The sequence below is a fragment of the Emys orbicularis genome, chromosome 10 (genome assembly GCF_028017835.1).
Source record: "Emys orbicularis isolate rEmyOrb1 chromosome 10, rEmyOrb1.hap1, whole genome shotgun sequence".
Lineage (NCBI taxonomy): Eukaryota > Metazoa > Chordata > Testudines > Emydidae > Emys > Emys orbicularis.
The window spans coordinates 86971987-86997805 of NC_088692.1; the positions used below are offsets into that span (position 1 = coordinate 86971987).

The 25819-nt window shown below is 48.7% G+C and overlaps 1 protein-coding gene across 1 annotated transcript; it reads right to left on the reverse strand.

Annotated features, from left to right (window-relative positions):
- Window positions 1-1719: 1719 nt before the first annotated feature.
- CLN6 (CLN6 transmembrane ER protein) lies at window positions 1720-16746 on the reverse strand. The gene is made up of 7 exons (XM_065412671.1): window positions 16664-16746; window positions 13246-13360; window positions 12114-12212; window positions 8898-9086; window positions 8735-8790; window positions 6541-6663; window positions 1720-2008 (listed from the first exon to the last, which is right to left on the reverse strand). The coding sequence occupies exons 1-7, from the start codon at window positions 16744-16746 to the stop codon at window positions 1720-1722; spliced, it is 954 nt and encodes a 317-aa protein (XP_065268743.1).
- Window positions 16747-25819: the final 9073 nt, after the last annotated feature.

Sequence of the window (25819 nt, forward strand, 5' to 3'; positions counted from 1 at the left end):
CTCTCCTCCCCTCTGGGGGATGCCATGGTCCAGGAGGGAGCTGAGAAAGAAACTATGCCAGATACCAGCTGCCTCCTGCCTGGGAAGCGGATGAAGGGAGAGGAGTGAGAGGAAAGGAAAGACCCAGGAGAACAAACGTGTGGGGAGCAGCTGGGCTGGGGAGAAAGACTGGGGTGAGGGGGTGGAAATAGCTGGGCGAGCGAAGAGTTTGTGAGCCAGGTCATTAGTGCAGGGAGGAGTTTTAACCTTTTGTGCAGGCCCCCCTAGCCCCCAGTCCTGCCTAGCTCGGGGTGGTCTAATCAGTCCGTCCTGCCCCTTGTTGTTGTGGTGTTAGCAGGTCTCCCGCCCTGAGAGTGTTTAGCACAGTCGCAAAGTCCAAACCCACAATGGGCAGGAGGAACTAAAGCTAGCCCGCGAGAGTCCCCGTGCATGGCGGCGGGATCCAGGGGGCGCTATCCCTTAACTCCTAACCTGCTGGCCATCCGTGATCAGAAACACCGTGAGCCGCCAAACGCGTTTGCTCTTTGGTTCCTGGTTCATGTTGGGGGCGGGGGGGGAGAGTCTCTGCTTTAAAGCAGCTGGGGAATGTGTAACTTACTCATGCAAAGATGCTTAGTTTCACTTTCTCAGTTAACATTAACTGTGCACAATACCAGACCCTAGTGCATGGGTGGGGGTGGGGAGAATGTGGCCAAAATACACCCGAGTGCCCATGACCCCCGGTGTAAGTGGCACTCACAGTTGCAGCCCCTATTCCAGGCTGGAATAGCAGCTACCAAGTGTAGGCTGAACTGCCCTCCCCGCTCCAAGCCCCATGCGGCCCCTTACTCGATGCCTTTGTGTATGTAGTATGGGAGGTGGGGATGAATTTTGCCCACAATGATCCGTGCCAAGATGTTGGATCGCTCGGCTGTGCCAGGCTCAGAGGATGAGTTCTCTAAAGCAGGGGTTCTCAACCTTCACTGCACTGCGACCCCCTTCTGACAACAAAAATGACTACACGACCCCAGGAGGGGGGACCAAAGCCTGAGCCCCCCCCAGCCCCCGCTGCCCTGGGCGGGAGGGCCAAAGCCTGAGCCCTGCTGCCCTGTGCTGGGGGGAGCCAAAACCTGGGGCTTCAGCCCCAGGCAAGGGGCCTGTAACCTGAGCCCCTGCCACCCAGGGCTTCAGCTTTGGCCCCAGATGATGGGGCTCGGGCTTTGGCCCTGGACCCCAGCAAGTCTAACGCCAGCCCCGACAACACTATTAAAATGAGGTCCCAACCCACAGTTTGAGAACCACTGCTCTGAAGTCATTGCATGGCATGTTTCCAGAGGTCCAGGAATGAGAGCCGTTCCCCCGTTCAGCTCAGAAAGGGAAGGCTGGGGGGAAATGCCCATTGTGTGCTACATTAGGACGAAGTTTTACGGTACAACAGGACTATGCCATTTGGGTACCGACTGGAATCTCAGTGTTCCGGCCAAGGTCAGTTACGTACCTGCACTCAACGCAAACTAGAACGCGTCAAACGGCAGCTTGGGAAAGTAATTTACAACGCAGTAGTGCAAGTATTTCCCAGCAGACTTAACGCCTCCCCTCCAATTCAAACAAACCTCTGCCCCTGGGTTGGGTTAGCAACAGCATGCGGTCCAGCTGCCATGGTCAGTAACTGATTTGAAACACACCCATATTAGGAAAAGCGAGAGATCTGTTTGCAAACCACTCCAAAGCTATCGCCGCTTAAAAACCTTCCTTTGCCGAATGGAGATTGCTCAAGTGTAAGGTATAAAAGGCCCAGGGCTCTGGAATGTAAATGACGCCAGGATACTTCTTCCTGAGGATTTTGTCATTCCACAGCCAAACCACCCAAGCGCCAATTAAGACCAATGTAATAATGAAAGAGTAGAAGAGGAAGAGTCCATTGCTGTCCAAGACCAGGCCTTTCCGTTTCTGGTGCATGACTAAAGCCATCATGGCAAAGAACGTAAAAATGTAGAGGATGAAAATCTGACCTTCTGTCACAAGATACCTACAATGCAAAAAATATCATTAGTGCCCTGTGACCACGTAGCAATAACAATCCTTAGTCCATCTATAGCTATTGATGGATGAAAAGCACTTGGGGGGGAGACTTGGGACTTTCAGTGGGAGCTGAGCAGCTACCTGTGTCTTGTACCTTTGGAAAATCTTCCCCTTTACCAACATTAATCCTCACGGTGAGTAACTGGTATTATGTACTCCTGGGGAAACTGAGGCAGGGGATTAAGGGATTTCCCCAGAGGAAGTCTGTATCAGAGTGGAGTATTTCTGGCTCCTAGTCTCATGCTCAGACCACTGCCTCATGCCTCTTCCCTATATTTCATACATGAACAGATGTTTTTAAATAAACATTCCCTCATGCAGCCATTGCAACGCCGGGAACTTGACAGTAACTGACTTTCATTGGCCAAGGTGAGGGAGGGTCCGAGCCGCATAAATTCTCAAAGGTAAATTTTAAAACTCTTTCCACCTTACGCACCTAGGGGGTTTGTTCAGCCAAAATGAAACTTAGCTGCAGGGCTGCGTCTTTACATTTGTCAGGGTAATTCTCAATGTGGAAATTAGAAAACTATATATTTTAAATCTGTTTTAATAACCCAAAGTTGTCACCGGTACTATAAGTAACTCAGTGTGTTTGCCCACCTTGTTCAGAGTGTGGTTTTAAAACTGGCCATCTCTCTTCCCACCTGACTAGATTCTAGCTTCAACATGACGGATGCGTGAGGGTGAAACGCGCAGGGCAGAAGCTGATTGGCTGGGAGGTTCAATAGGACACTTTATACTTGGGACTTGTCTAGACTAAGGAAATTGGCACCACTGTAACTATATTACAATAGTCCTCTTATATAGCTTTACAAAGGAGATACCGTTCACCCTATTTACAGATGGGGAAACTGAGGCACAGAGATGGGAGGTGGCTTGCCCAAGGTCCCAGGAAGCCAGTAGCTGAGCTGGGAATCCTGATCAGGGCCGGCTCCAGGCACCAGCCCACCAAGCATGTGCTTGGGGCGGCACCTGGAGGGGGGGGCGGTGCGGCGCTCCGGCCCGAGAGCGGGGCCGCGACTGGGCTCGCCGCCCTCCCCGCGGCGCTCCGGCCACCAGGGAGAGCGGAGCCGCAGCGGGCTCGCCGCCCTCCCCCCGGCGCTCTGGCCGCCGGGGAGAGCGGAGCCTCGGCCAGGCTCACCGCCGGGGAGAGTGAAGCCCCGGCCGGGCTCTTCGCCCTCCTCCCGGCGCTCCGGCCGGTCGGGGAGAGCGGGCCCGCGGCCGGGCTCGGCGCCCTCCCCTGCCGCGCTCCCCGCCAGGGGTGGGGGGCGGCGGGAGGCTTTTTTGCCTGGGGCGGCAAAAAAGCCAGAGCCAGCCCTGATCCTGAGTCCCAGTTTTACTCTCAATCCACTAGGCCCCAGTGTTTACATCGTGAGGTAGTCACTCCAATGCAAACCCCTGATGCAGATGTGCTGCACCTCTGCAGACAGATCTTGCCCCAGTGTGATTTAGCAGAGCAGATCATATCAGTGCACCAGACTTACACTGGTGCATCACGTATACACTGAGGATTTGCACTGCTGTGGTCTCATCAGTGCAAAGACCCCAGGATAGACAAGGCATTAGCAATTGTAGGCCACTAGAGATAGAAGTTTATTTTTTAAAATGGGTGGCTGGCATTTTTCATGAATGCCATAAATCCAACTTTTTTTTGGCATTTATAGTGCTCCATATCTCTCCTATCTAGTCATGCCCTGTTTCTTGGTGTGAATCAATATGATGCTATGTACTATGGTCCAGGAGAGACTTAGTGATGCCAGGAAAGTGAATCAGGAAAATTGGAAACTAACTGGAGGCTTTATAGAGCAGCTATTTATTAACAGAACACAGTGGGACAGGCAGGACAGAGCCAAACCAGAATGATAAAATGGGTTACTGCTTACTGAGAACTGAACCAAAAAGGGAATTGGGAGGAGGGAGAAGCAAAGGAATTAAGCTCCCCCTGGCTTTAAATCTTTTCCTTTCCTAAATACACATAAGAACATGAATTGCAGAACTCCACGCTGATGTAGTTAAAGGAAATTAGAATGGGGTAACTGAGAGTTGGCTAAATCATTAAGCTGATTTGACTATAAAAAATTAATTTAGTGTATGAAATACAATCTTGGCAGGGGGCAGAGATCTGGATAAGAGGACATAATCTCTGAAGACAAATGACAAGCTGCTTGGCGGCCATCAGGGAAAGCATTTGGAAAGAGGAGAATAATGAAAATGGGAAATAAATAAGCCCTCTCTCCAAAGGCTATTCCGGGTAAGGAGGCAGAGCTGGAGAGCATCTCACAGAGCAGGAAAGCAGCATGCAGATGAAGGGGGCTTGATTTAGATATTAAAAAGCCTAGAGGACTGATAACAGGGGATTTCCATTATTATAAATAACTTAAAATAAGGTTGCTTGACTTGCACAGGAAAGGTGAATATTCCTAGACGTTGCATGGAATACAGTGCGCTCCAGGCTCTACAGATTGTGCATACGGCAAATAAAATCAAGGCAGAACATCCGAAGTCGAGAGATCATAATATCTCACGTGAATACTCCTAGGGGATGGTGAATTAGCATTCAGTGTTTTTCATGCTAACCAGGCAAATTTATGGTGTAGGCTGGAATCAGCTGCTGACCCGTAAGTCTGGTATAGTACATGGGCAACGTCTCAGGGTAACGGTGTACGGCAGTGGGAGGAGGTCTCCCAGCCTGGCTAGACAGACTCCTGCTAGCGTGCTAAAAAGAGCAGTGTGGACACTGCAACTTAGGCTGGTGCTCGGGCTCTCAAGCCCCCCTAACGCCCCAAAGGCCTGCCAGCCTGAGCTGGCACGGCCAAGCTATTGTTCGTGTGCCGGTTTGAGTCTGTCTAGCTGGGCTGCGAGGCTCACACCCAGTGGCAGGGCAGCCAGACCCTCCGGGGGGAGAGATGGTGTATTTTGGATCCCAAGTGGTGATGCAAGCTGTCCCTTAGGAAGGAGAGGTGACTGACCGCCCACTAGCTCCAAAGCAAAGGTTCTGATGCAGAAAGCAGGCCCCGGATGCTGAGTCATTTGTTAAGCTCCTCCTGGCCAGCTCTGTCTGCCAGGAATGCCGACTTCTCCGTGGCATCTCATGGTAAAGGAATTTTCATTTCCCCCACCGCATCCACCAATTTGCTTTTCCCACCAGAGCGCTGAACAGTGCCTGCCCCAGAGCCTCTGTCCCCAGAATAGGTGATATGAGGCCCACCAGCGTGCCTCCAACCCCGCTTTGGGGGGCACGTCTCAGGCCGAGTGGATAGTTTAGGCTCCACATCTATTCATCCCTTGGCCTCCTTGCTAAGGTGACTAATGTAGGTACCAACTGATGGTGGTTTTCTGAGTGGTATCGATGCCGGTTCCCTCAATGAATTGGAGGGAGACACGTGGGGATGGCTTTTGCTCATGAGCATGACTCAAGATTGCGACATGGGGCAAGAGGTTCTGTAGAAGTGTATCCTTGTGGGTCCAGTGGCTCCGATGAATTGCATGAAAATGCTGGCTCATAGTGAACTAACATGTAGATGAATTACATTTATGAGAACAGCCACTGCTGCTGAGTTAATATAGGCTGCCCCCTACCTTTCCATAGAGTAATGAAGATTGGCCTGAAAACACACAATGGCACCACAGAAGGTGACAGGGAGGAGCTGGTGGTTTTGGCAGCTGGGGACTGGGCAGCTATGGAGGGTTTGGAATTGTGGATAAGCACATTAACTGGACGTCTTTTGCTAAAATTATCAGCAAAGGCCATCCTTAGGTTTCAGAGACAACAGTCACTGAGAAGAAAAGGGCATAAATAAAATTTCAGCAGTGTCAAGCAAGATTTTCTTTTTTAAATAAAGGTTTTAATACTTAAACTGAGGGAGAGAAAGAGATTTGATATCTATCATAACGAGTTCAAGTATTTTTTTACATGGCTTAAGCAAGATTTGTTTTATTCTTTTAGTGGCAAAAATTGTGTCTGCATTCCGTTGGTGTGTATAATACATTAACCGACCTTTATTTTATTTTTATTTTTGAAAGTAGCAGGGGGGAATCTGTCTCTCTCTCTTGCAGGATCGAAGGTTTTTGCAGGAGGGAGTGGGATAAAAATGCAAGAAACAATGAGAGAGTGCGTAGGAGTGGGATTAAAAAAACAGTCCCGTGCAGGGCTCTTGTTCACACCATCCAGGGGTTTGATAACTCAGGCAGAGGAACTGCATCTATTCCCATCTGGATCAGAGTTGAGAGGTTTTCTGTGCAGCCATAAGGGCTACCAACTTAAAAAAAGGTTTAGATTTCGGAGCAGATGGGCAGTAGATTTTATGGGAAAAGTTCCACAATCTCATAGAGAGGCGGTTTTACTTCTGTAGTGCCAGTTACTGGACCAGCTAGGTTCCCATTACCTAGTCTCCGAGCCATGTAGTCACTTGTATCATTATTCAAACATCCACTAGTTTTCTATGTCCCTTACCTGTACCTGGAGCTTAGCTAACTTACCAGTAATAAAGGCTGCTTGGCCCCGTAAGGAGCAAGGCGGCTAATGGCATTCTGCTCTCTTCTTGAATGGGTGTGAAGCAGCCGGTAAAATATATAAAGAGTATGAGAAAGAAAGGAATATACCTGTGCCAGGAGAAGAAAGCGGTGGTCAGGTCCTTAATAATGAAAACCCCATTCTAGCATACCAGCTGGAGACCGACATGGGACTCCTCCTTTCACAGGGTACGTCTAGACTGCAAACCCGAGCCAGAAGCTACAGACGTGGGCTGGTGGGGCTCGCGCTCGGGGGCTAAAAACTGCCGCGTAAACAAGGCTGATGAGCCGTTCTCCATGTCGGAGCCTGAACCTAGTTCTGAGGCTTTTCACAAGGGCTGAAACCCTTTACTCTGCAGCTACAGGTTTGCCTCAGATCCGGCTAGCTTCAGCTAATTCCCTCGATCAAACCTAGGAATCCTTTTGGCAAACCAAATTAAGGAGGGAGGCTAACGGGGGCCATTTCTGGTGAACCCATGAACTGGCCAAGGCCTGTGCTGAAGTGGCTCACTGGAAACTCTGCACCAATGGGAAGGCGCGGTCTGCATTCAGGGTCATGCTACTGTGCTGATTGTAATGCTACAGCCCTGTCTGTTATGGTCACAGCTGTAGCCACAAGATTACAGCTGTGCGGATAAGAGATGCAAAGTGCTGGGAACGCCTAGCACTGAGCTATTGTATATGGGGGGGTGCAAAGTGCTTTCAAAGGAAAACAGACTTCCTTGCCTCTCAAAGGACAAGCAAGAATTTGCTGATTAGTAAGGGATCCAAGTTCCCTATCTAACACTTGCATTGTTTGCACTGTCTGGCTTGATAGGATGCCTAGGGACTTTATTAAAAAATTGAGCCATTTGGAAAGACAGCATTTCAAAAGCTGGGCATCGCCAGTCTGGGGTTTAAACGCACTGAATGAGCCTCGGTTAAGGGCCAGCTGACTTATGTTCCCTATTAAGACAAACTGAGTTTGCTTCACAGATCCAGCCCTAACTAGCACTGCAGGGACGTGACAATAGCTTGTGCGTGAAAGTATTTATATTTGCAATGTCCAAGAAGACCTCATGCCATTTTGTAGTAGAGACACTATGGGATCCATGCTAAAATCCACTGCCGGGACGAAATGCACACAGAGCAGTGACCGTTTCCCTCACTCGTATCTAGAGCCCTGCAAATCCGCAGGGATCCGTTTGATATCCGTGGACCATTGCTGCAGATATCAGCACAGATGCGGATACACATTTTGTATCCGCGCAGGGCTCTGACGGTAAGAGCAGGTGGACAGCTGTGAGGAGCCGCGGCGGATCCTCCACCTGCCCTGGGTGGAGGGCCTGGGGGGCAGAGACAGGGCCCGGGGGCTGCTTGGGCCCCACGACCAGGGCAGATGGAGGGTCCGCCGCGGCTCCCCACAGCTGCCCGCCTGGCTCTTATCATGGTCGGACTGTGGTTCCTAGCCACCCCCTGGCCGGAGCCGGGTTGGGGAGACCCAGCTGAAGGAGCAAAGTCCAGCCTTATTCACTAAGGGGTACGGCAATTATAAACCACAGTAGGCCTGTGCTGGCCGCCTCAGGCTGCGGGACAGTTTCATTGCTGGGCAGACTTCCAGGCTCAGGCTGCAGCCTGAGCTCTGGGACCCCTCCCATCTCGCAGGTCCTAGAGGCTGGACTCCACTGGATGTCTACACTGCTATTAAACAGCCCTGCAGCCCGAGCCAGCTGGCACAGGCCAGCCGCGGGAGTCTAACTTCAGTGTAGACATGCCCCAGTAGGACACTCCTTGAGTGGAAGAACCTTGAAAGGGGAAAAAGATGAGAGACCGCGAGCCTGCAGAATGCTGACTTGTGCCTGCAAGGATGTTCCTCGTCCTGAGAGTCCTACACAGCTGCTCATTTCAAGGGCTCCAAGTGCTCATCCTACATAGATAATAGCCTGGCTCTGAACAGAGTCCTCCTGCTGTCAATAGCACCGAGTGGTCTGGAATTGTGGACAGGGGAAGTGACAGGGACAGAGCGAAAATGGCTGGGGCAGTTTTCCAAGGGGATGACTTGGGCTACTGGCACCTGCTATAGGAATGTACTCTAACCAGGTCTCCTAGACTGTGTGCTTTATTGACCAGGTTTACTTCCTGCTCCGTTCTGCGGCTATCAGACACGCTGTAAATCACTTACCACATTGAATGCCCTAAGTATTCATCGTAGTAGTACAGCAGCTCAAAAGAATCAATCTGCAACGGAACGAAGCCGGGTTAGAAAGGCGTGTGGGGGCGGCACCATAGTATACAAAAACCAGGTAGTTTAAAACAAATGCTGCTGCACACCCAAGCGTCCTTACCAGCGTCTCCGGCTTGAGGTTTTTGATGATTGGGTTCTCTCTTACGGACAGATGGTGCTGGTACCCGCTGAAAATCAAACGGTGGTTGACGGAGTCGCCCACCAAATGGATGCTCGCTCCCATGACGAACACGATGATGCTGACGTAGACCACTGATCTGGGCAGAGTCTTAGGGGACCTTTCAATAAGCTGCAATTCAAGGGGCTGGTTAAGGGTGTCTGAACCAGGAAGCAGAAGGTAGAAACAGAGGGGAAATAAAACATGATCGATTCTAGCCACTGTAAAATGCCAACTTTAAGTCTTTGTCCCATCCCCTGCTCGCCCTTCCCCCCCCCCCCAAAAATCATCCCCAACAAGCAAGTCATTCTATACAACGTTGCAAACTGTATGTCGCCTGAGCAGATCCGAGCCAGGGTCCGTCCAGCCCCATATCCTGTCAGATGCTCCCCTGAGGCATTCCTTGCATCTTCTACTGGCCAATTATAGAATCCCCTACCCAGAGGAGAAGCTGTTTCCTAACTTCCCCCATTGCCGTATCAGGGATGCAGATAGCTCAGGGGACCAAGAAACAGGTTTTACTGATTTTTTTTTCCCTATAAAAATTGTAAATAAATCACCTTATTTTTAGCCTCAAACCTGACTGCCCGTCCTTAACTGCACCAGCACCGCGACTAAAGTCAACGATCCAAAATAGTACTCAACGCAATTGATTTATTCATCAGCCATGAGCAGAAGCCTGATTCCTTAGAAGAAAAACGGATGTGGCTTTCTGTCGTTCCTGCTCCGAGTAGCATAATGATTCTGTCTGAAAGCCTCTTTGTGCCCTCCAGTGGTGAGTGGCACCTTCAGCAATGCTCCAAGTTACCGTATGGTGCTCTAACTCCTCCTTCAATTAGTGCAGACGTCTGCTGGACTATACCCTCTGCTGGACTGTGTTCTAAGGAGTTTGACTCATTTTTCTCTGTACTTCAGGTTATTAGTTGTTTCTGAAAGCGAAGCTTCCTTTACTCTGCACTAATGTAAGGGTAAAATCAAAGCACCATGTCAAATTGCTTGGTGAATTCAATAACCCTTTGCCACCAGTAGCCAAGCTGAACTTTATGGGTGAAATTCTCCTCTGTGTGGGAACCTGCCCACGACCATGTGTGTATTCTACTCAAGCTCTTACGGCCCAATCCCTGGGGTGGGGCAATCACTAGCATCTTGTGCAGGTCCTCTGCCCAGGGTGAATTTCACCCCAGAAAGGACAATTCAGTAACAGAGACTTCAAAGCAGCACGAACACCCCAAATTGGATTATCCGTGGCTTCTACAGCAGGGAGGCTTCTAGACAGACTATATTAATTTGACCTGCAATGCTTTGGGACACTGAGGTCAAGGGTCTAAATGAAAACACTGGTGTGACTGCAAATCCGACTGTCTTTTGGAACAATTTCTCTTCCTGACTGAAAGCATTCTCGGCTTCTCTCTAGTGCTGGTTGAAGAGCTAAACTCCAGCACAGGTCAGTTCTCAAGACTAGTCTTGATAAAGGTGCTTCACATGGAAACACAGCTGACCAGCTCCATAGCTCTGGCTGTGTCCTCCTTCCTAGCTTGGAAAATCAGCTACAATGGTCTTCTGCCTGCCCTTTTCTCTGCTGCCAATAATAAGCTTCTTAGCAGAAGTGTTTTGATAGTAATAATCAAGACAATCTATTTTCAAAGCTTAGCTTTCAATTGATTTTTATAATGACTTTATGGCTATCAGAAAGAGGGGTTCAGAGGTGAGCAACACAAGTAAGAGCCGAGCAAAAATCTTCCGTCCAAAGAGAGATGGAAAAGATAGGGGCTGTAATGTAGAAGACAAATGAGAGATAAAGGTATACTAAATAATGAATGACCTAGAGACGCTGGGTTGGGCATTCCTATTCATCCTTTCATAAAATTCCAAGAGGAAATCCAATTACACTGAAAGGCCAGAAAGTGAAAACTGATGGAAGGAAATACTTTTTCACCTAATGCTTTGCGACCCTGTGGTACTCTCTGCCACAAGCTACCATTGCAGCCAAGAGCGTAACAGGATTCAGAAAGGGATTGGACATTGGTGTGAATAACACACATATCCAAGGTAAGGATTTACAAAAAATTTTTTTGGAAGGGATAAACCCTTCACTCCAGGGCATAATTCAATTTCTAACTAATAAGGGTGAGCAAGAAATGTTCATAGCTGCCTACTTGCGTGTTCTGACTAGGAGAAGCTTTCTGAGAGTAGAGGGCTCTTTACTGTAGCTGACAAAGACATATGATTAGGGTAACCAGATGTCCTGTTTTTTGGGACTTTTTCTTATATAGGCACCTATTACCCCCCACCCCCGTCCTGTTTTTTCACAGTTGCTGTCTGGTAACCCTACATATGATCCAATGGCTGGAAGCTAAAGCTAGAAAAATTCAGGCTTGAGATAAGATGCAAACTTTTCCCCATTTGGGTAATTAACCCCTGGAACAATTAACCTCTGGATATGGTGGATTCTCCAACACCTGAAGTCTCATCTCAAGACGGGATGCCTTGAGTTCACCTAGAAGTTATTGGCCTGATGCAGACATTACTGGCTGACTCTCTCTGGTTTGTGTTCTACAGGAAGTCAGACTAGAGCTAATCCTAATGGTCCATTCTGGCCTTAAATCTATGAAACCTTCCACTGAAACTTCTGATTTTGCCCACTGTCAGAGACAGGCTACTGAACTCATGGGACCATGGATGTGATACAGTGTGGCACTTTGTATGTTCCTATGAACAGGCAGAGGAGAAACCAACGTAGAGGTACAGTTCATGATAGGCGGGGAAATGAGTAAGAATGAGAAGTGCTACCCCCGCACAGTGATGAAAGGATCAAATCTGTCCCTGATCATTGGCCCGGGACTTGGACAAGTTACTGACAATGAAACCATTTCTACCCATCCGCTAAAAACGTTTCTAGCCTCAGCAGGTCAGAAGACAAATGAACTTCACAGTTATCTCAGGCTGGTTAATGTCTTGTTCTTTAAAAGCCACCATTTCCCCCACCCCATAAGCATTTCAGAGTAGTTCTACCCTGGGTGGAACTGGCCCCTGGCAAGCGATTTCTGAATTTGCATACCCTCCCTCAAGAATTCCTGCAGCAAAACCTCTTGTCTTTGCAAGTTTTGCCCATACCCAGTGTTTGTTTCAAAAATGTAACGTCCATGCTTTGAGGTTTACCTTTAAAAGAAGAAATGGTGTAATAACATTGTAAGCCATATGGAAATAATCTCCTGCACTAGGTTTGTTTAATGGAAACCACTCTAAAGGTAGAATAATCTGAGGAGAGAAGAAAAACAAAATGTCAGTAAGCCTTCGAATACCTCGCCTGTAATAGAGCAGGCAACGGATTTAAATACAAGTATTGCATGACATTTAAAACTTATCAAAACATCTGCAGCCCACGGTGACTGGCTGAATGTTTAGCGATTGCGAGAAAGAGAATGAGTTTTGGTCTGCAGTCACATCCCAGTTGTGGCTTGATTTGTTAGCCAGCTGGCTGTCTTGGCTTTGCCTAGCTGTTAATGAAGTAAAGCCAGTTGACTGTCAATTTTCCAGAGACATTTTCTGATTTATATTAAGCCTCCCTAAAATTGGAGCTTTGAAATAAGATGAGAACACACTGCTCTTTCTCCTCCTCATCCACTTACTCCTGCGACAATGCCAAAAGCTAATGCTGTTAATTTGTGTGGCCGGTTGTTAAGAAGCCCATTCAGAATCCATTGTTTATTTAGTACACTCTGCAGGCTTCCTGCATCCGACACTTGGGTCATCTTCAATCATGTAGCCCAACCAAAAAATTACAGCTTGAAAGTGAAAATCCTTCAGCCGTAATAGATAGTTGGGATTTTTTCCTCTCCGACATGGCAGTTCCTGGAGGGGAGCACAATGTACTGTGTATTAGTGACGGATGCTGCCAGCCTCTCCATTTCATTTTGATGCAGGGAAGCTGGTAGTGAGATAAGACCAAACTTCTGAGGTTTCTGCTCTGCCAAGTGAGCAGTAGAGCTAACACCAGTCATTGAAACTGCGGCAACAGCAATAGCACCATGATGACAACGATACGCAATCAGAGACCATCGCGTACCTCCCTTGAGAACAGAGAAGATGCAAGTTAAGTTGTTCTGGCAGAAGTAGGATTTAGACCTTGGGGTTCCAGTGTGCAGGGATAATTCTCTGTGCTTAGCTAACATAGTTCCACTAATTTTACCCACCGCTCCTTGGACTGCTCAAAATCTCTTCCTTCTACATCCCCCCACCCTTTGCGTTGCCCTCAGCTGACCGGCACTGCCAGCTAAGTTGTCCTACTCACCATAGCTATTGGACGGCCGAAGTCCAACACCCAGTTCTGTAGAGTGAAGTAGAACCACAGGTCAAAATGAAACTGAGAAGTCTTAAACGTATCTTCATTCTTGGCTGACCCATGCCTATTAACGAGATAGGAGAGACAACCTCAGCCCTTTGTGTTTCCGGAAGGTCACTTTCTTGACAGTAATGGGAAGAAAATACCCTTTAGTCCTGCACTTTAAGAAGGCTCCATTTTAATAAGAGACGAACGGGTTGTGGAAGAGCTGGCAAAAAAATCTTGCCGTGCTGTAACTGTGTCCTCTATGTTGTTTATATTACAGCAGGACCACGTGGCTCCAAAGGAGAGTGACAGTCCCTGCCTCAAAAAGCTTCCAGTCTAACTAGCCAAGACAGACAAAGTGTGGGAAAGGGAACTAAGAGATGGAGAGACCTACCCCAGAATGCCCCATAACCTGGTGGGTAGGGCAGTCCCTTAGGAGGTAGGAGACCTGGCTTCAAGTCCCTGCTCCACAGCAGCAGGACAAGCTTTTAAATCTGGGTCTCCCACATCCCCGCTGGGAGCCATAACCATTGTGTACTCTGGACACGCCCCAAAATTCCCAGCCTGTTAGCTCCCTGGCTGTCTTTATTGTGTATGGCTCTGGTTGGTGTGCACCACAGGCACTGCAGGGGAACACCTGCTTTGAGACTCCTGCGGGGGATGAGGGGTGTGTGTGTGTGTGTGTGTGTGAGAGCTCCAAGCAGCTTGTTGGATGGGGGCAGCATCAGGACTTTGCTGGCTTTGCAATGCCTGCCAGCAGAAGCCTAGGGGACTTTTAGGCACCACTGCTCAGCTGGTGCCCAATGTCTGACTTAAGCACCTAACCCCAGGTCACACAACAGATCACTGGAGAAGCTGGGACTGGAATCCAGGTGTACGGACACCCAGTTCAGTGCTCTATCCCCTGGACCCTACTGCTTCTCTTATGCTTTGCTGTGTGACACAGCTGAACTGCGCTCTGAGGAACAAGCAAAGGTTAAACTCCTTGGATTACAGGCAGTACAGAAATGCAAAGCACTATTCATCAAAAGCAACAAACTTGTAAAAAAAAAAATATTTTACTGGCTAAAAATAAGCATGTATGCAGTATTTTTTGGGAACATGTTTCTTTTAAGTGTCGAACTAAATACAACTATTTTTAAACTGTGCATGTACCCCAGCAATTTCTCTCTTACAGAGGTGCTCACGCAGCTTTGCAGCCCAATGACACTCGAATGGCAAAAGAAATGGTGCGACGTTGGAAATGTGTCCACCTTAATTTTCTAATGCAGGGGTTATTGTTCTCTCCGTCTGCCTGTGCAAACTCCCGTTCGCCTGCCTTGTGATCCAACTCCCACTGAAGTAATGGGAGTCTCCCCCTTGAATGTGACAGCGGGATCAGGCCTTTGTGCACCTAGAGGTAAATAGCTTGACATTAAGGTCACGGTTGTGAAACCTATTGCCCTTGAGACTGTTTTGAGAGATCAAATGCTAAAATATTATCTAATGTTGAAGCTTAGTTCTTAACAGTCCAGCTCACAATGGAGAGAGCTTTTTCTTCTCTAAGGTAGCCATGGTCTTGTGAGACTTTGGGCTTGTCTACATGTAAAAGGCTGCAGTGGTGCTGTGGTGAAGACACCACCTATGCTGACAGGAGGGGTTATCCCATTGGCATAGGTACTCTACCTCCCCGCGAGGCAAATTCTCCTGTCGACCTAGAGCTGTCTATACCAGGGGGTTGGTCAATTTGACTGTGTTGCTCAGGGGTGTGTGGCTTTTTTTTAACAATTATCCTGATCTAATTTCCTAGTGTAGATCAGGTCTTTGTTCATAAAATGACCCATCCTCCAGCCCGGATAGGAGGTGCTTAGCTGAGATCAATATGTACACTGCCTTTGTGACACTAGATCTGGGGTACAGAAGGAGTATGGATCCTTGGGCTTGATTCTTTTCTTTGTTGCAAAATTTATCTGCCAAGAGCGCTCCCCGGACTGGAGGTATCTGTATAAGAGATTTATTATCCACATACTACCAGAGGCCTCCATGGCACTTCGAAGGTAAAAAAGTGAGCCAAGGAGTGAAATTTTCAAAAGCAAGTAAGCAGTTTCGGAACTTAAATCTTATTGGCACAAGTGACTACTTAGGCTCCTAATTCACAGAGGTGCTTTTCAAACTTTTATCTAAGATCTCCAGTGCAAGGAAAGTAGGATTTAATGTATACAGACAAGTAACGGTGGCTATTATTTGGGAAGAAAAAGGCAGGAGGGGACAGGTCAGTAGGGTGACAGAACCAGAGGAAGGGAAAGCAAAAGGCCCTTTTAGATTTACTTTTGATACTTTAATAGCAGAAGCTAGGGGAAGGTTGGTCTAGCTTCATGTGTAATCCTAGGCTGGCTACACCGAGGCTGCTCTGTGTGATGGTGTCTGTTGGGGCAATGCCGGAACGATTATTTAGGGTTCTTTGTGAGGAAGGGAGTGATGTTTCCTCCCCCAGGAGGAGAGTATTTTCCTGGTGGATGAGGCAAGATGCGAGACATACAGAACTGGAGGAATCAGTCAGACCTTGGGGACTAAAGAGAGTGTCCCTGATTCAATAACCGCTAATAAAGTGCAGGCAGGGCCTGCACTTCTGCTAACCAGAGCAAGAGTGAACAAGTCCCTGCTTTATTAGACCATTGCCCAATGAACCCTCCCGGTTAGTCACACCGCCTGCAGGGAGGACGGGGGCCGTGTAATGGGGCAAAAATTGCTACTGTGAAGAATTTAGGAGGAGGTGGCTAAAGAGCCATTTCCAAAGTCGGCACCGACTTCTCGGCCGTGGGGCTACCAGCGAAGGTAGCAGCGCTGGCGGCGGCTGCCCCAGCCCTACCCGGGGCGCCCGGCCGGCTCCACCCGCCCATCTCTCGGGGCGCCCGGCCGGCTCCACCCGCCCATCTCCCGGGGCGCACGGCCGGCTCCACCCGCCCATCTCTCGGGGCGCACGGCCGGCTCCACCCGCCCATCTCCCGGGGCGCACGGCTGGCTCCACCCGCCCATCTCCCGGGGCGCACGGCCGGCTCCACCCGCCCATCTCCCGGGGCGCACGGCCGGCTCCACCCGCCCATCTCCCGGGGCGCCCGGCCGGCTCCACCCGCCCATCTCTCGGGGCGCCCGGCCGGCTCCACCCGCCCATCTCCCGGGGCGCACGGCCGGCTCCACCCGCCCATCTCCCGGGGCGCACGGCTGGCTCCACCCGGCTGGTCTCGGGGCGCACGGCCGGCTCCACCCGCCCATCTCCCGGGGCGCACGGCCGGCTCCACCCGCCCATCTCCCGGGGCGCACGGCCGGCTCCACCCGCCCATCTCCCGGGGCGCACGGCCGGCTCCACCGGCCCGGACTCGGGGCGCCCGGGGGACGCCCTCACCTGCCCTGGTAGAAGGACCCGCCCGGCTGCTGGGAGCCCGGGGCCGCCGGCGGGAACTGCCGCCTCCGCGCCGAGCCCTGCATGTGCCCGTCCGGCCCGGCTCGCTGGCCGCTCCGCTTCCCCGCGCATCGGCCTCGGCGGCAGCCAGGGGCTCTGTGCGCCCGGGAGCCGCCTCCCCGCGCCCCGCCCCAGAGGCCGGGTGACTGGGCGGGAGCAGGGGTGGCGCTGGGGAAGGACAAAGAGAGGCGGGGGGATGACGCTGGCTGGCCGGGAAGCTGGGAGGGGGGAGCTGCTGGGTGAAATGAGCAGCTGCCTGCTCTAGGATTGGCCCTCGGGACTCCTGGGTCCTGTCTCTGGCTCTACTACTACCACAGAGCCAGGCTGAGCTTGGGCCGGCTTCTCCTGCGCCCCATTGCTTCCCCTGTCAAGTGGGGGGACAGTCCTGCCCTGGCTTGGTACAGCGCCTTGCAGCCTGGGGGTGGAAGGAGCCCAGGGTAAATGTTCTCTGGTGCTGACTTCTCCTTTCCCGCACGTGCGTCTGGCCCAGGTTTTGTGAGCCAGTTTTACAAAGTGCAAAACTGTGACTCTGGCCTAGGTGGATCTTTGGGACCAGGGTTTCTAGCACCAATGTAACTCCGGTTTGAAAATGACATTTCATGCTCGGGTGGGTCAGAAATATATTTCCAAAGAAGAAAACTGCTAGGGTGACCAGACAGCAAGTGTGAAAAATCAGGACAGAGGGTGGGAGGTAATAGGAGCCTATATAAGAAAAAAAAAACAAATATCGGGACTGCCCCTATAAAATGGGGACATCTGGTCACCCTATGCTAGGGAGCCTTTTACATTGTCACTAACCTAGCAGGTAAATACCCACAATAAGACACAGCCCCTGCTCTAGAGAGTTTATAGTCTACTACTTTGATGTTCCAAACAAACAAACAAACAAAAACTTGAATTAACTAAAATGATCATCTGTCATCACCCCAGCATACACAGGTTGGCTGGCTGCTTAGCGCTGCTGTGTGTTTCTCAGTTGTAGGTCTGCCTGCCATGCCCCTATCCAGATGTGCATGCAGAGTGAGATAATACTTAACACTTACCTAGCGCTGTGCTTTTCATGCTCATAGGGCTTTACAAACCTTAACTAATTAATCTACATTTGTAAACGGGCAGAGTAAGGCTGTAATATTTTCTGCCTTTATGATGTACAGAAATCTGCTGAAATGTTCATCTTGAAATCCAGGTCTGGTTTGAAGAGGGTCTATGTAAAAATGGTAGCTTCCTGCTCACTATATTTGCTCTTTGTGTCATTTCAGTCGTATCTGCTTGTGGTACTGACTAACATTTTGTTTTCACTACTACTTACTCCTGTTAGCCCGGAAATATTAGCTATACAATACAGCTGTGGGGGAATGAGCTGGCTCCTGTTCTGACTCATGTCATTGGCTAGAGCGCAACATGAAATTCAGACCCCAGGTGGAATTTACAGGCCTGACAATTAGGAGATTTTTTTTCAACTGTAAATCGAGCAGATCTGAGTCTTTGAGAGCCAATAAACAGGGAACCCCATGATGTCATTTTAATCACTTTTCAGATTAAAACTACAAGTCACACTGTTTTATTGGACCAGCTTCTGTTGGTGAGAGAGACATGCTTTTGAGCTACATAGTTGGTCCAATAAAAGATCCCTCCACCCACCTTGTCTCTTGAATGTCCTGGGACTGACGCAGCTACAACAATGCTGCATAAATTAAGCTCCGTTCATTTAGGAATACAAAGATTGAGAAAGCGGGAAGTTATTTTTGCTTATATTTTTAAACGAACAAAAGAAATTGTCATGTAGTAAATAAACAGAAGTGTTCCCATGTCACAACACATCATTGATCCATCTAGTCTGGTCAACCGCTTTCAGCAGTGGGCTGTTATTATCTAACACCTCAGAGGAAAACGAACAAACAAGCTCAATTAGAAACACAAAGGTAGAGGCACATGCAGAATGCAGGGCTAAGTAATGTGGTCTGGGAACAAGGAACTTCTTGTGTTCTGATCCCAGCATTGGGCTTGAGCACATCCAGTAATCTCTCTATGGTTCTGTCTACACTAGGCCTTTTCCCGACAATTTCCCACTGTTTCTCCTGCCAAGTTGTATAGTGCTTCTGCGAGCTGAGTTAGATGATAGCAGTGCATCCTGTCTATGCTACAGCTCCCACTGTTGCTATTGGGATGTAGCTATACCAGTGTTGACAACTGGACAATTTTAGAGATTAAAGCGCTAGTGTAGCCCCAGCCTGTGTGCCGATAAAATGGGAATTATACCTAACTATCCCTAAGGGGAGTCATAAGGTTTACTTAATGTTTGTAAAGTGCTTTGAAACTAGCTAATATTAGCTTCTAAACCACTGAAGGGTGGCCTCTAATGAACAGTCCATGTAGATTGCTTGAACAAGATTAGAACTGAAAAAGGTGCAGAGAAGGGCAACAAAAATGATTAGGGGGTGGAACAGCTTCCATGTGAGGAGAGATTAAAAAGACTAGGACTTCTCAGCTTAGAAAAGAGACAACTAAGGGTGGGGATAGGACAGAGGTCTATAAAATCATGCATGGTGTGGAGAAAGTGAATAGGGATGTGTTATTTATCCTTTCACATAACACAAGAACCAGGGGTCACCTGATGAAATTAATAGGCAGCGGGTTTAAAACAAACAAAAGGAAATACTTCACACAACGCAACTTGTGAAACTCATTGCCAGGGGATGTTGTGAAGGCCAAGACTATAACAGGGTTCAAAACAGAATTAGATAAGTTCCTGGAGGACAGATCCATCAATGGCTATTAGCCAAGATGGTCAGGGATGCAGCCCCATGCTCCAGGTGTCTCTAACACCTAGACAGTATTTGTCTCTAGACAGTATTTGGTCCTGCCATGAGGGCAGGGGACTGGACTCGATGACCTCTCGAGGTCCCTTCCAGTCCTAGAATCTCTGAATCTAAACCTCCAACTGTCAGAAGCATCTGGCATTGGCCACTGTCAGAGACTGGATACTTGACTAAGTGGCCCATTGGTCTGACCCAGTGGGGCTGTTCTTATGGTCTTAAGATGGAGCTAAATTTTTCAAGCTTGCTTTGCTTCATAATATGAGCACTACTGCTGAGTAGTCCCTGCGTATACCTGATGGTGCCTTGGAGGGACCTGCTCCATAAAAGGCAGCAACGATCAGCAACACAACTCCAGCCTTAAACTTGAATCAGCTGTAGTCATCATCAGGTCACTGGACTGCTAGGGTGTGCGTATCGCATGGCCATTAATGAGCGCTGTATGTGAATGGGGAGAGGAGAGGTGGCCCCGTTGGAGTGGAGTGTGGCTGGCTAGGAAGTGAAGCGTTCACTCGGTTTGCTTTGTTGCTTGTGCCACAGAGGCCTTTGCAGATGCCAACAAAGCTGCAGAGAGGAGATTTTCAGGAAGAAATAACATAAGGCCAGAGGACAAAGTCAACTGAGAACACGCTGTAGTGGGAGTCAATCAGGATTATGGCCACTGGGAATTGTAAGAGTGAGTGAATGCTGTGGCGTAAAGGAGCTTATTCCAAAAGCAATTCACCAGCCAAATACAAAGGCCTTAAAAAAACTCTGTCTGAAAACAAACAGTGTGTTACTTCTGTGGCTGTAATTGCTTTACCAGCAGTTGGCATGCATGGAGATATTTACCTTATACGTCGGCTAAAGCCCCCAGGTCAGGCGGGAGGGTGAGCGCTGAGAAATCAGCTCAGCAGGAATTCTAAGGCTGATCTGGCAGCAGTAGTGCCTCGAATGGCTGATTCAAGGGGGGTGCGAAGGCTCCAGAGGGAATTAACCCCGTCCCTCACATGGGGGGAGCCTGATATCAAGATTGAGGCTGAGACTGGAACATGAGGAGGGGAGGGGTGAGAAACACTGGGCCTTCCAAGGAGCAAACCACAACACGTGTGCTATGAATTTGCTGTGTATATCAGCTGGTTTCGTGTAATCTCTTATTATCAGCACCTCTTGAGGTCTGGGATCTCAGTAACTGGCCATGCTCACTAGGTCCTTGGGCCTGTAATGAGCGCCACACAGTCACATCCACATGGAGCTCATGGCAGGACTGGGGCCTTAGAGGAACAGACTGACTCAGGATCCACAATAATGTTTTAGGCGAGAAGCTGTGATCTCGGCTTATCGGAGCAGAAGGTAAATCATTGCAAATCCTCTGAGTTCATGTCCTGCCCCCTCAGTGCGCTGTCCCCGTATTCCAGGCAGCAAATCTGGGCAGCTTATTTCATTCACATACCCTCTTCAAAGTACAGTCAGATAATCTTTGCTATTTTTAAAATAGGACCCCCCCCCACACACAATCTTTTAACCCTTTAATTGCCTTTTGGACCAACCACTAATTGTCCATGCAGTATGCCCTCATCTCTTTTTATGTCAGATCCAAAGATGGAAAATGATTTTCAGCTATGAAAATGGCATGAGAAATAGGGATTTTCACAAACGAGCAGCTTATCATATTTTTAATTATTATTTCAAACACAGCCCTTAATTAAAATAAGTCGCCGGATTGGGAGTCAGGAGATCTGGGATCTTTTCCTGACACAGACTCAGTGTGACCATGGGCAAGTTCTGTGTGCTTCATTTTCATAATCTACATGTAACCTACACATCTCTTGGGTGTGGTGCTGTGTCCCCTCTCGTGGCACCAAGACCACGTAGAGATGAATGAGTCTGCTCTACTGCCTTCCCTAAGGGCCCTGTGGCTTTTAGCTCATGCAGAAGAGGCTCATGCATTTAGCTCCAGAAGTCTCAGGTTTGATTCCACCCACCGATGACCGGGATCTGCCGGTGTTACATATGGAACAAGGTTATTAATACTTCACTCTCTCACAAGACAGCAGTGAAACATAAAGCACTGTGAGAGCCTCTGGAGTAAGACTCTATGGAAATGCAAGAGATTAAAGAAGGACAAGGCTGAGAGCACATACGAGGTCTTCGAATCCTCACGCTGAATTTTTTCCACTGTCCCCATTTCACATATTTCCCCCCACACGTTGTTGGTGATTCAGTCTATGGTAAGGGGGAGGAGACTCTCTCATCAGTCATAGAAGGCAATAGAGTAGTTCAGTGGAGGGGGCATGTGACTAGAAGTCAGGGGAGATGGATTCTATTCCTAGCTCAGCCACTGACCTGCTGTAGCCAAGGCAAAGTCACTTAGGGCCAGATGTTTAACGCTACCTAGGTGGTGAAAGAGACAACAAGGCATCCAGAGGCATTTTTAAAAGTGCTTAGGCTACGAGAGGAGTTAGGTGCTGTTCAAAACCCCATTAGGGGCCTATCTGCATCTTTAGGCACCTAAATAGCTTTAAAAATCTGGCCCTTATTCATTCTAGGCCAATTCACTGTTGTCCTGCACTTTGTGGAGTCACTTACACCAGTGTAAAATGCTCCCAGATCAGACCGGTAGCGTGTTATACTCACTCTCCACTGGTGTTAATGATGACACAGGGAGCAGGCCAATGGTGAATTGGACCTTCTGCCTCAGAACTGAAGCTGTCAAATGTGGGTAATGAGACTTACTTTCCTTTGTAAAGTGCTTTGAGACCTTCGGAGGAATATAAAAGTATTGTTATTTAGGGGACATGCCTATACAATGACCCATGTGGTCTGATGCACTGAAATGTATCCTTTGATTACCTAATGCCACCCTTCTGTTGTCTACCACAGGTGCTGAACACCCACAGCACGCATTAAAATCAATGAATAGCAAGGCCTCAGCATCTTGCAGGATCACCTCTTAATTGGGATCTTTAGAACTGATTATGCTTGTGACTTAGCATTTCCTTCTCCTTGGACGTATAACTCTAAAAAGTCCAGAGATCCAAAATGAGGGGAATTCTTGAGATAGTGGAGACAACAGGTTTCAATTTACAATAGTAACATAAGCCAGCATTATTGTAGCTTATGTGTTTATGTGCCTGTTAAAGCTGATCCTTGGTGACCCAACAACTTAACACTATGTACTGTGTCACTTTGCTGTTGTATCTTCAGTACCTATTTTGGCAATTGCCTTTGGCAGAATTAGGCCATTGCTCCCATATATAATGGATGGACTAGCTTGTAGCGAAGTTTCCACAGAAAGCAGCGGGTCTAGTTGCATGATTTTAAATTAACTATTAATTTTGCTGTTACTGTATCCACCTTAAAACAATGGCACGTAGCAGACCTCAGTACAATTAGTAGATCACTTTACTTACAGTGTCAGCTAGTTATAACAAATAACTGGTCACAACAAGACATATCCGTTAGAAGCTTCCGGAGAAGGGGAGTACGGTAGATGAAAGGGAGAAACAAGTAAACAGATGGGGCTACATTTTCCCCCCAGTTGAACCGATGCAATCTTAGTGAAGCTGCTAATGGTGGATCAGGAGTGATGGAGAGCAGAAATACACCTATAGACACTTGGGTCTCAGTCCCACTCCTATTGAAGTCAATGACAAAATTCCCACTGATACTAATGGGAGTTGAATTATGCCCTTGAACAGAGGTACAAGTTGAGGCTGGGAAAATCCAAGGCTCATCTGGGCAGAATTTCATAAAGATCATTGGAAAATTCTGTTTTTTACACAACAAGCAGGAAGAGTGAGTTCTAGTCCTTGCCTTATAGGACATGGATAACACAAATGGACACATAGTTACAAACACATGTAGCACAGAAAGGGAGAGACATGTTCCCACACAACTATCAGTGAAAGGTTGGGAAGGAGAGAACATCCTGATTCCTGTACACTTTCAAACAGTTATACTTACCGAGGATAAGCCATTGTGACACTTTCAGCAGTGGAAGTGGTATGACTGAATAGTGCTATCACCTGTGTTTGTGGCATAGTCAAGCTACTTAAAAGGGAGTTTGCAAGAGTAGGCTGTTTGAGGCGGTAGAAGTTGTCTGGAGGAGCTTGCCTTTGGAATGCAAAGTCAAAGATGCCAGACTGCAGATGACGAGAAGCTGGGAGAATAGAGGTGAACTAGAGCAAAGACGGAAAGTGATGGCCTGACACCAGAGGGATGGGCCCTCCTCACCTGGAAAATGAGAGAGGAGGCTTAGGGGGACTTTCCAAATCAAGAGGTATCGCGTCTCTGTTCTTGATAACAACTTAAATCTATATAGTGTCTGTCATCCCACAAGATCCCAGCGTGCTTACACATTATGGCCCAGACCCCTTACTGAGTTCTGAGTGTGGGCAGATCCCTATTAAAGTCAATGGGGCTCTCGCTGGCTACAGGACTGGGGCCTTGGTTGCCCTGTTACCATTGCTCAGCACACTTTTTTGTTTCAAAAGGAGTTCCAGTTTATCATTCCATTTCTGTATTTGGACGCCTACAGCTTTTGTTGAAGAGAATCAAGGCAAGTCTACACAAGCCATTCTGGTCGAGTGGAATGGATGCTGGACTGGGTGCTAGTTCTACCTGTTACTCCCCCTCTTAGGAAGTCATTTTGTCCTGGTCCTGCACACATGCATGGGCTTTACTTTACTACTATGTGCAGCCCATTGATTTCAGTGGGACTACTCATGGTAGTAAAATTAAGCATGTTCATAAGAGTTTGCAAGATTGGGCCCTATTGTGTTTCCAGTGTGCCCACCACACTGGGCCCCCATCTTGGTTGGAACCTCTACATACTACTGCAATATAGATAATTAATAATAAACCACACCCAAACATAGCCAGTGTGGTTCTGTATCTCAGGAATATTGTACTTGCTGTTCAGCCTTGTTATAGAACATCACCCCACACAATCTCCTTTGTTTGGACCTTTACTTACTAGTGTTTGCTTTGTGGAGCTATCAGGTTAATAATTATCTACTTTCGTTATTGGTAACATTAGTGTATATGTAAAATTAGTATAGGTGACAGTTTTTTCAAAAACGTAATTCTCCTTTTATTATTAATGCTGATTGTTTAGTTCTGCATTTCACTCACCCAAGAAGCCCCTTTCATGCACCACATGGTCCAGGCAGTGACACATGGCAAGCAGCATAGAACAAAAGAAAGAAAACTCCACAACAGATGGTAACCAAGAAGCAGGGACCTCATAATGCTGGTGGGCATTGTTGCATTCCTTATCCCTAACAGCTCCTTAAAGTGACTCGCACAAGAATTAAAAATTAAGCTTGTGCCCTTTTATGATTTATTAAGCAGCCTAAAACTTTCACCTCACCAAAACAAAGTTGTTCCCCAATTACTTTTTCATTCGAAACGTAGGTCTAATCTACTCTGGTATTTTTGGAAGACTCTCTGGATGACTGGGGTGCTAGCAGTATTGCCATTTTCTGCGATGGTTGGTGTCCCTCTGAAAGCCCCACTTCCTGGAGTCAGGGGATTACCCGGAAATCTTAGTTTTCATTTAAAACAAAAAACTTGTGAAAATGCGACTCGAGCTGCACCCTGAACGGCACCAGAACGGAAAGTAACTAAAAACAACCCCAAATGGATTATGGAAATCATCCTTTTAAAGCCAAGCTCATGGTTCCTGGAGCCCGGACTCATGATTTTTGAGGGCTTGGCAATGGTGCCGGTGGAATTATAAGGCAGGAGAAGGGACCCCTGACTCAGATGGGGTGTGTGTGTGTGTGGGGGGGGATTTATTTTGATTCCCTTTTTGGCTGGTTGCCCTCAGCACTCTGCAAGGGCGGGGGCACCGAAAGGTCCTCGATGGCTGGAGCCAGATCGGGCCTGGGTGCGTGTGGAGGGGTGGGGGGCGCCAGGCAAGTGCCCCAGCAGGAGGGGCTGAGGGTTGTCAAGTACGGTGGGACCTGGGGCGGCTGGAGACCCACGAACCACCTTTGGGGAAGCCCCCGCAGCCATGGCACAGCCCGGCCATGGCCCGGTCCTGGGGAGGGGCAGGGCTGCTGGAAGGGGCCGAATGGGGGACCCAGCCCGGTTCCTTCCGAGCAGGGCCAGTCCCTGGAACCGTCCGCCACCCCCAGGTCCTGCCGCGACCCCGCCAACCCCGGAACGGTTCTGCTCGGGTCGCGGTTTCCGGGCCGGGAAGGATTCCACGGGGGACTCGGACACTTCCGCTTTTGCTTCCGGAATCTCAGCGGCCTAGAAGGAGCGCGGGCGGGGGAGGGGAGCGGCCCAGGACATC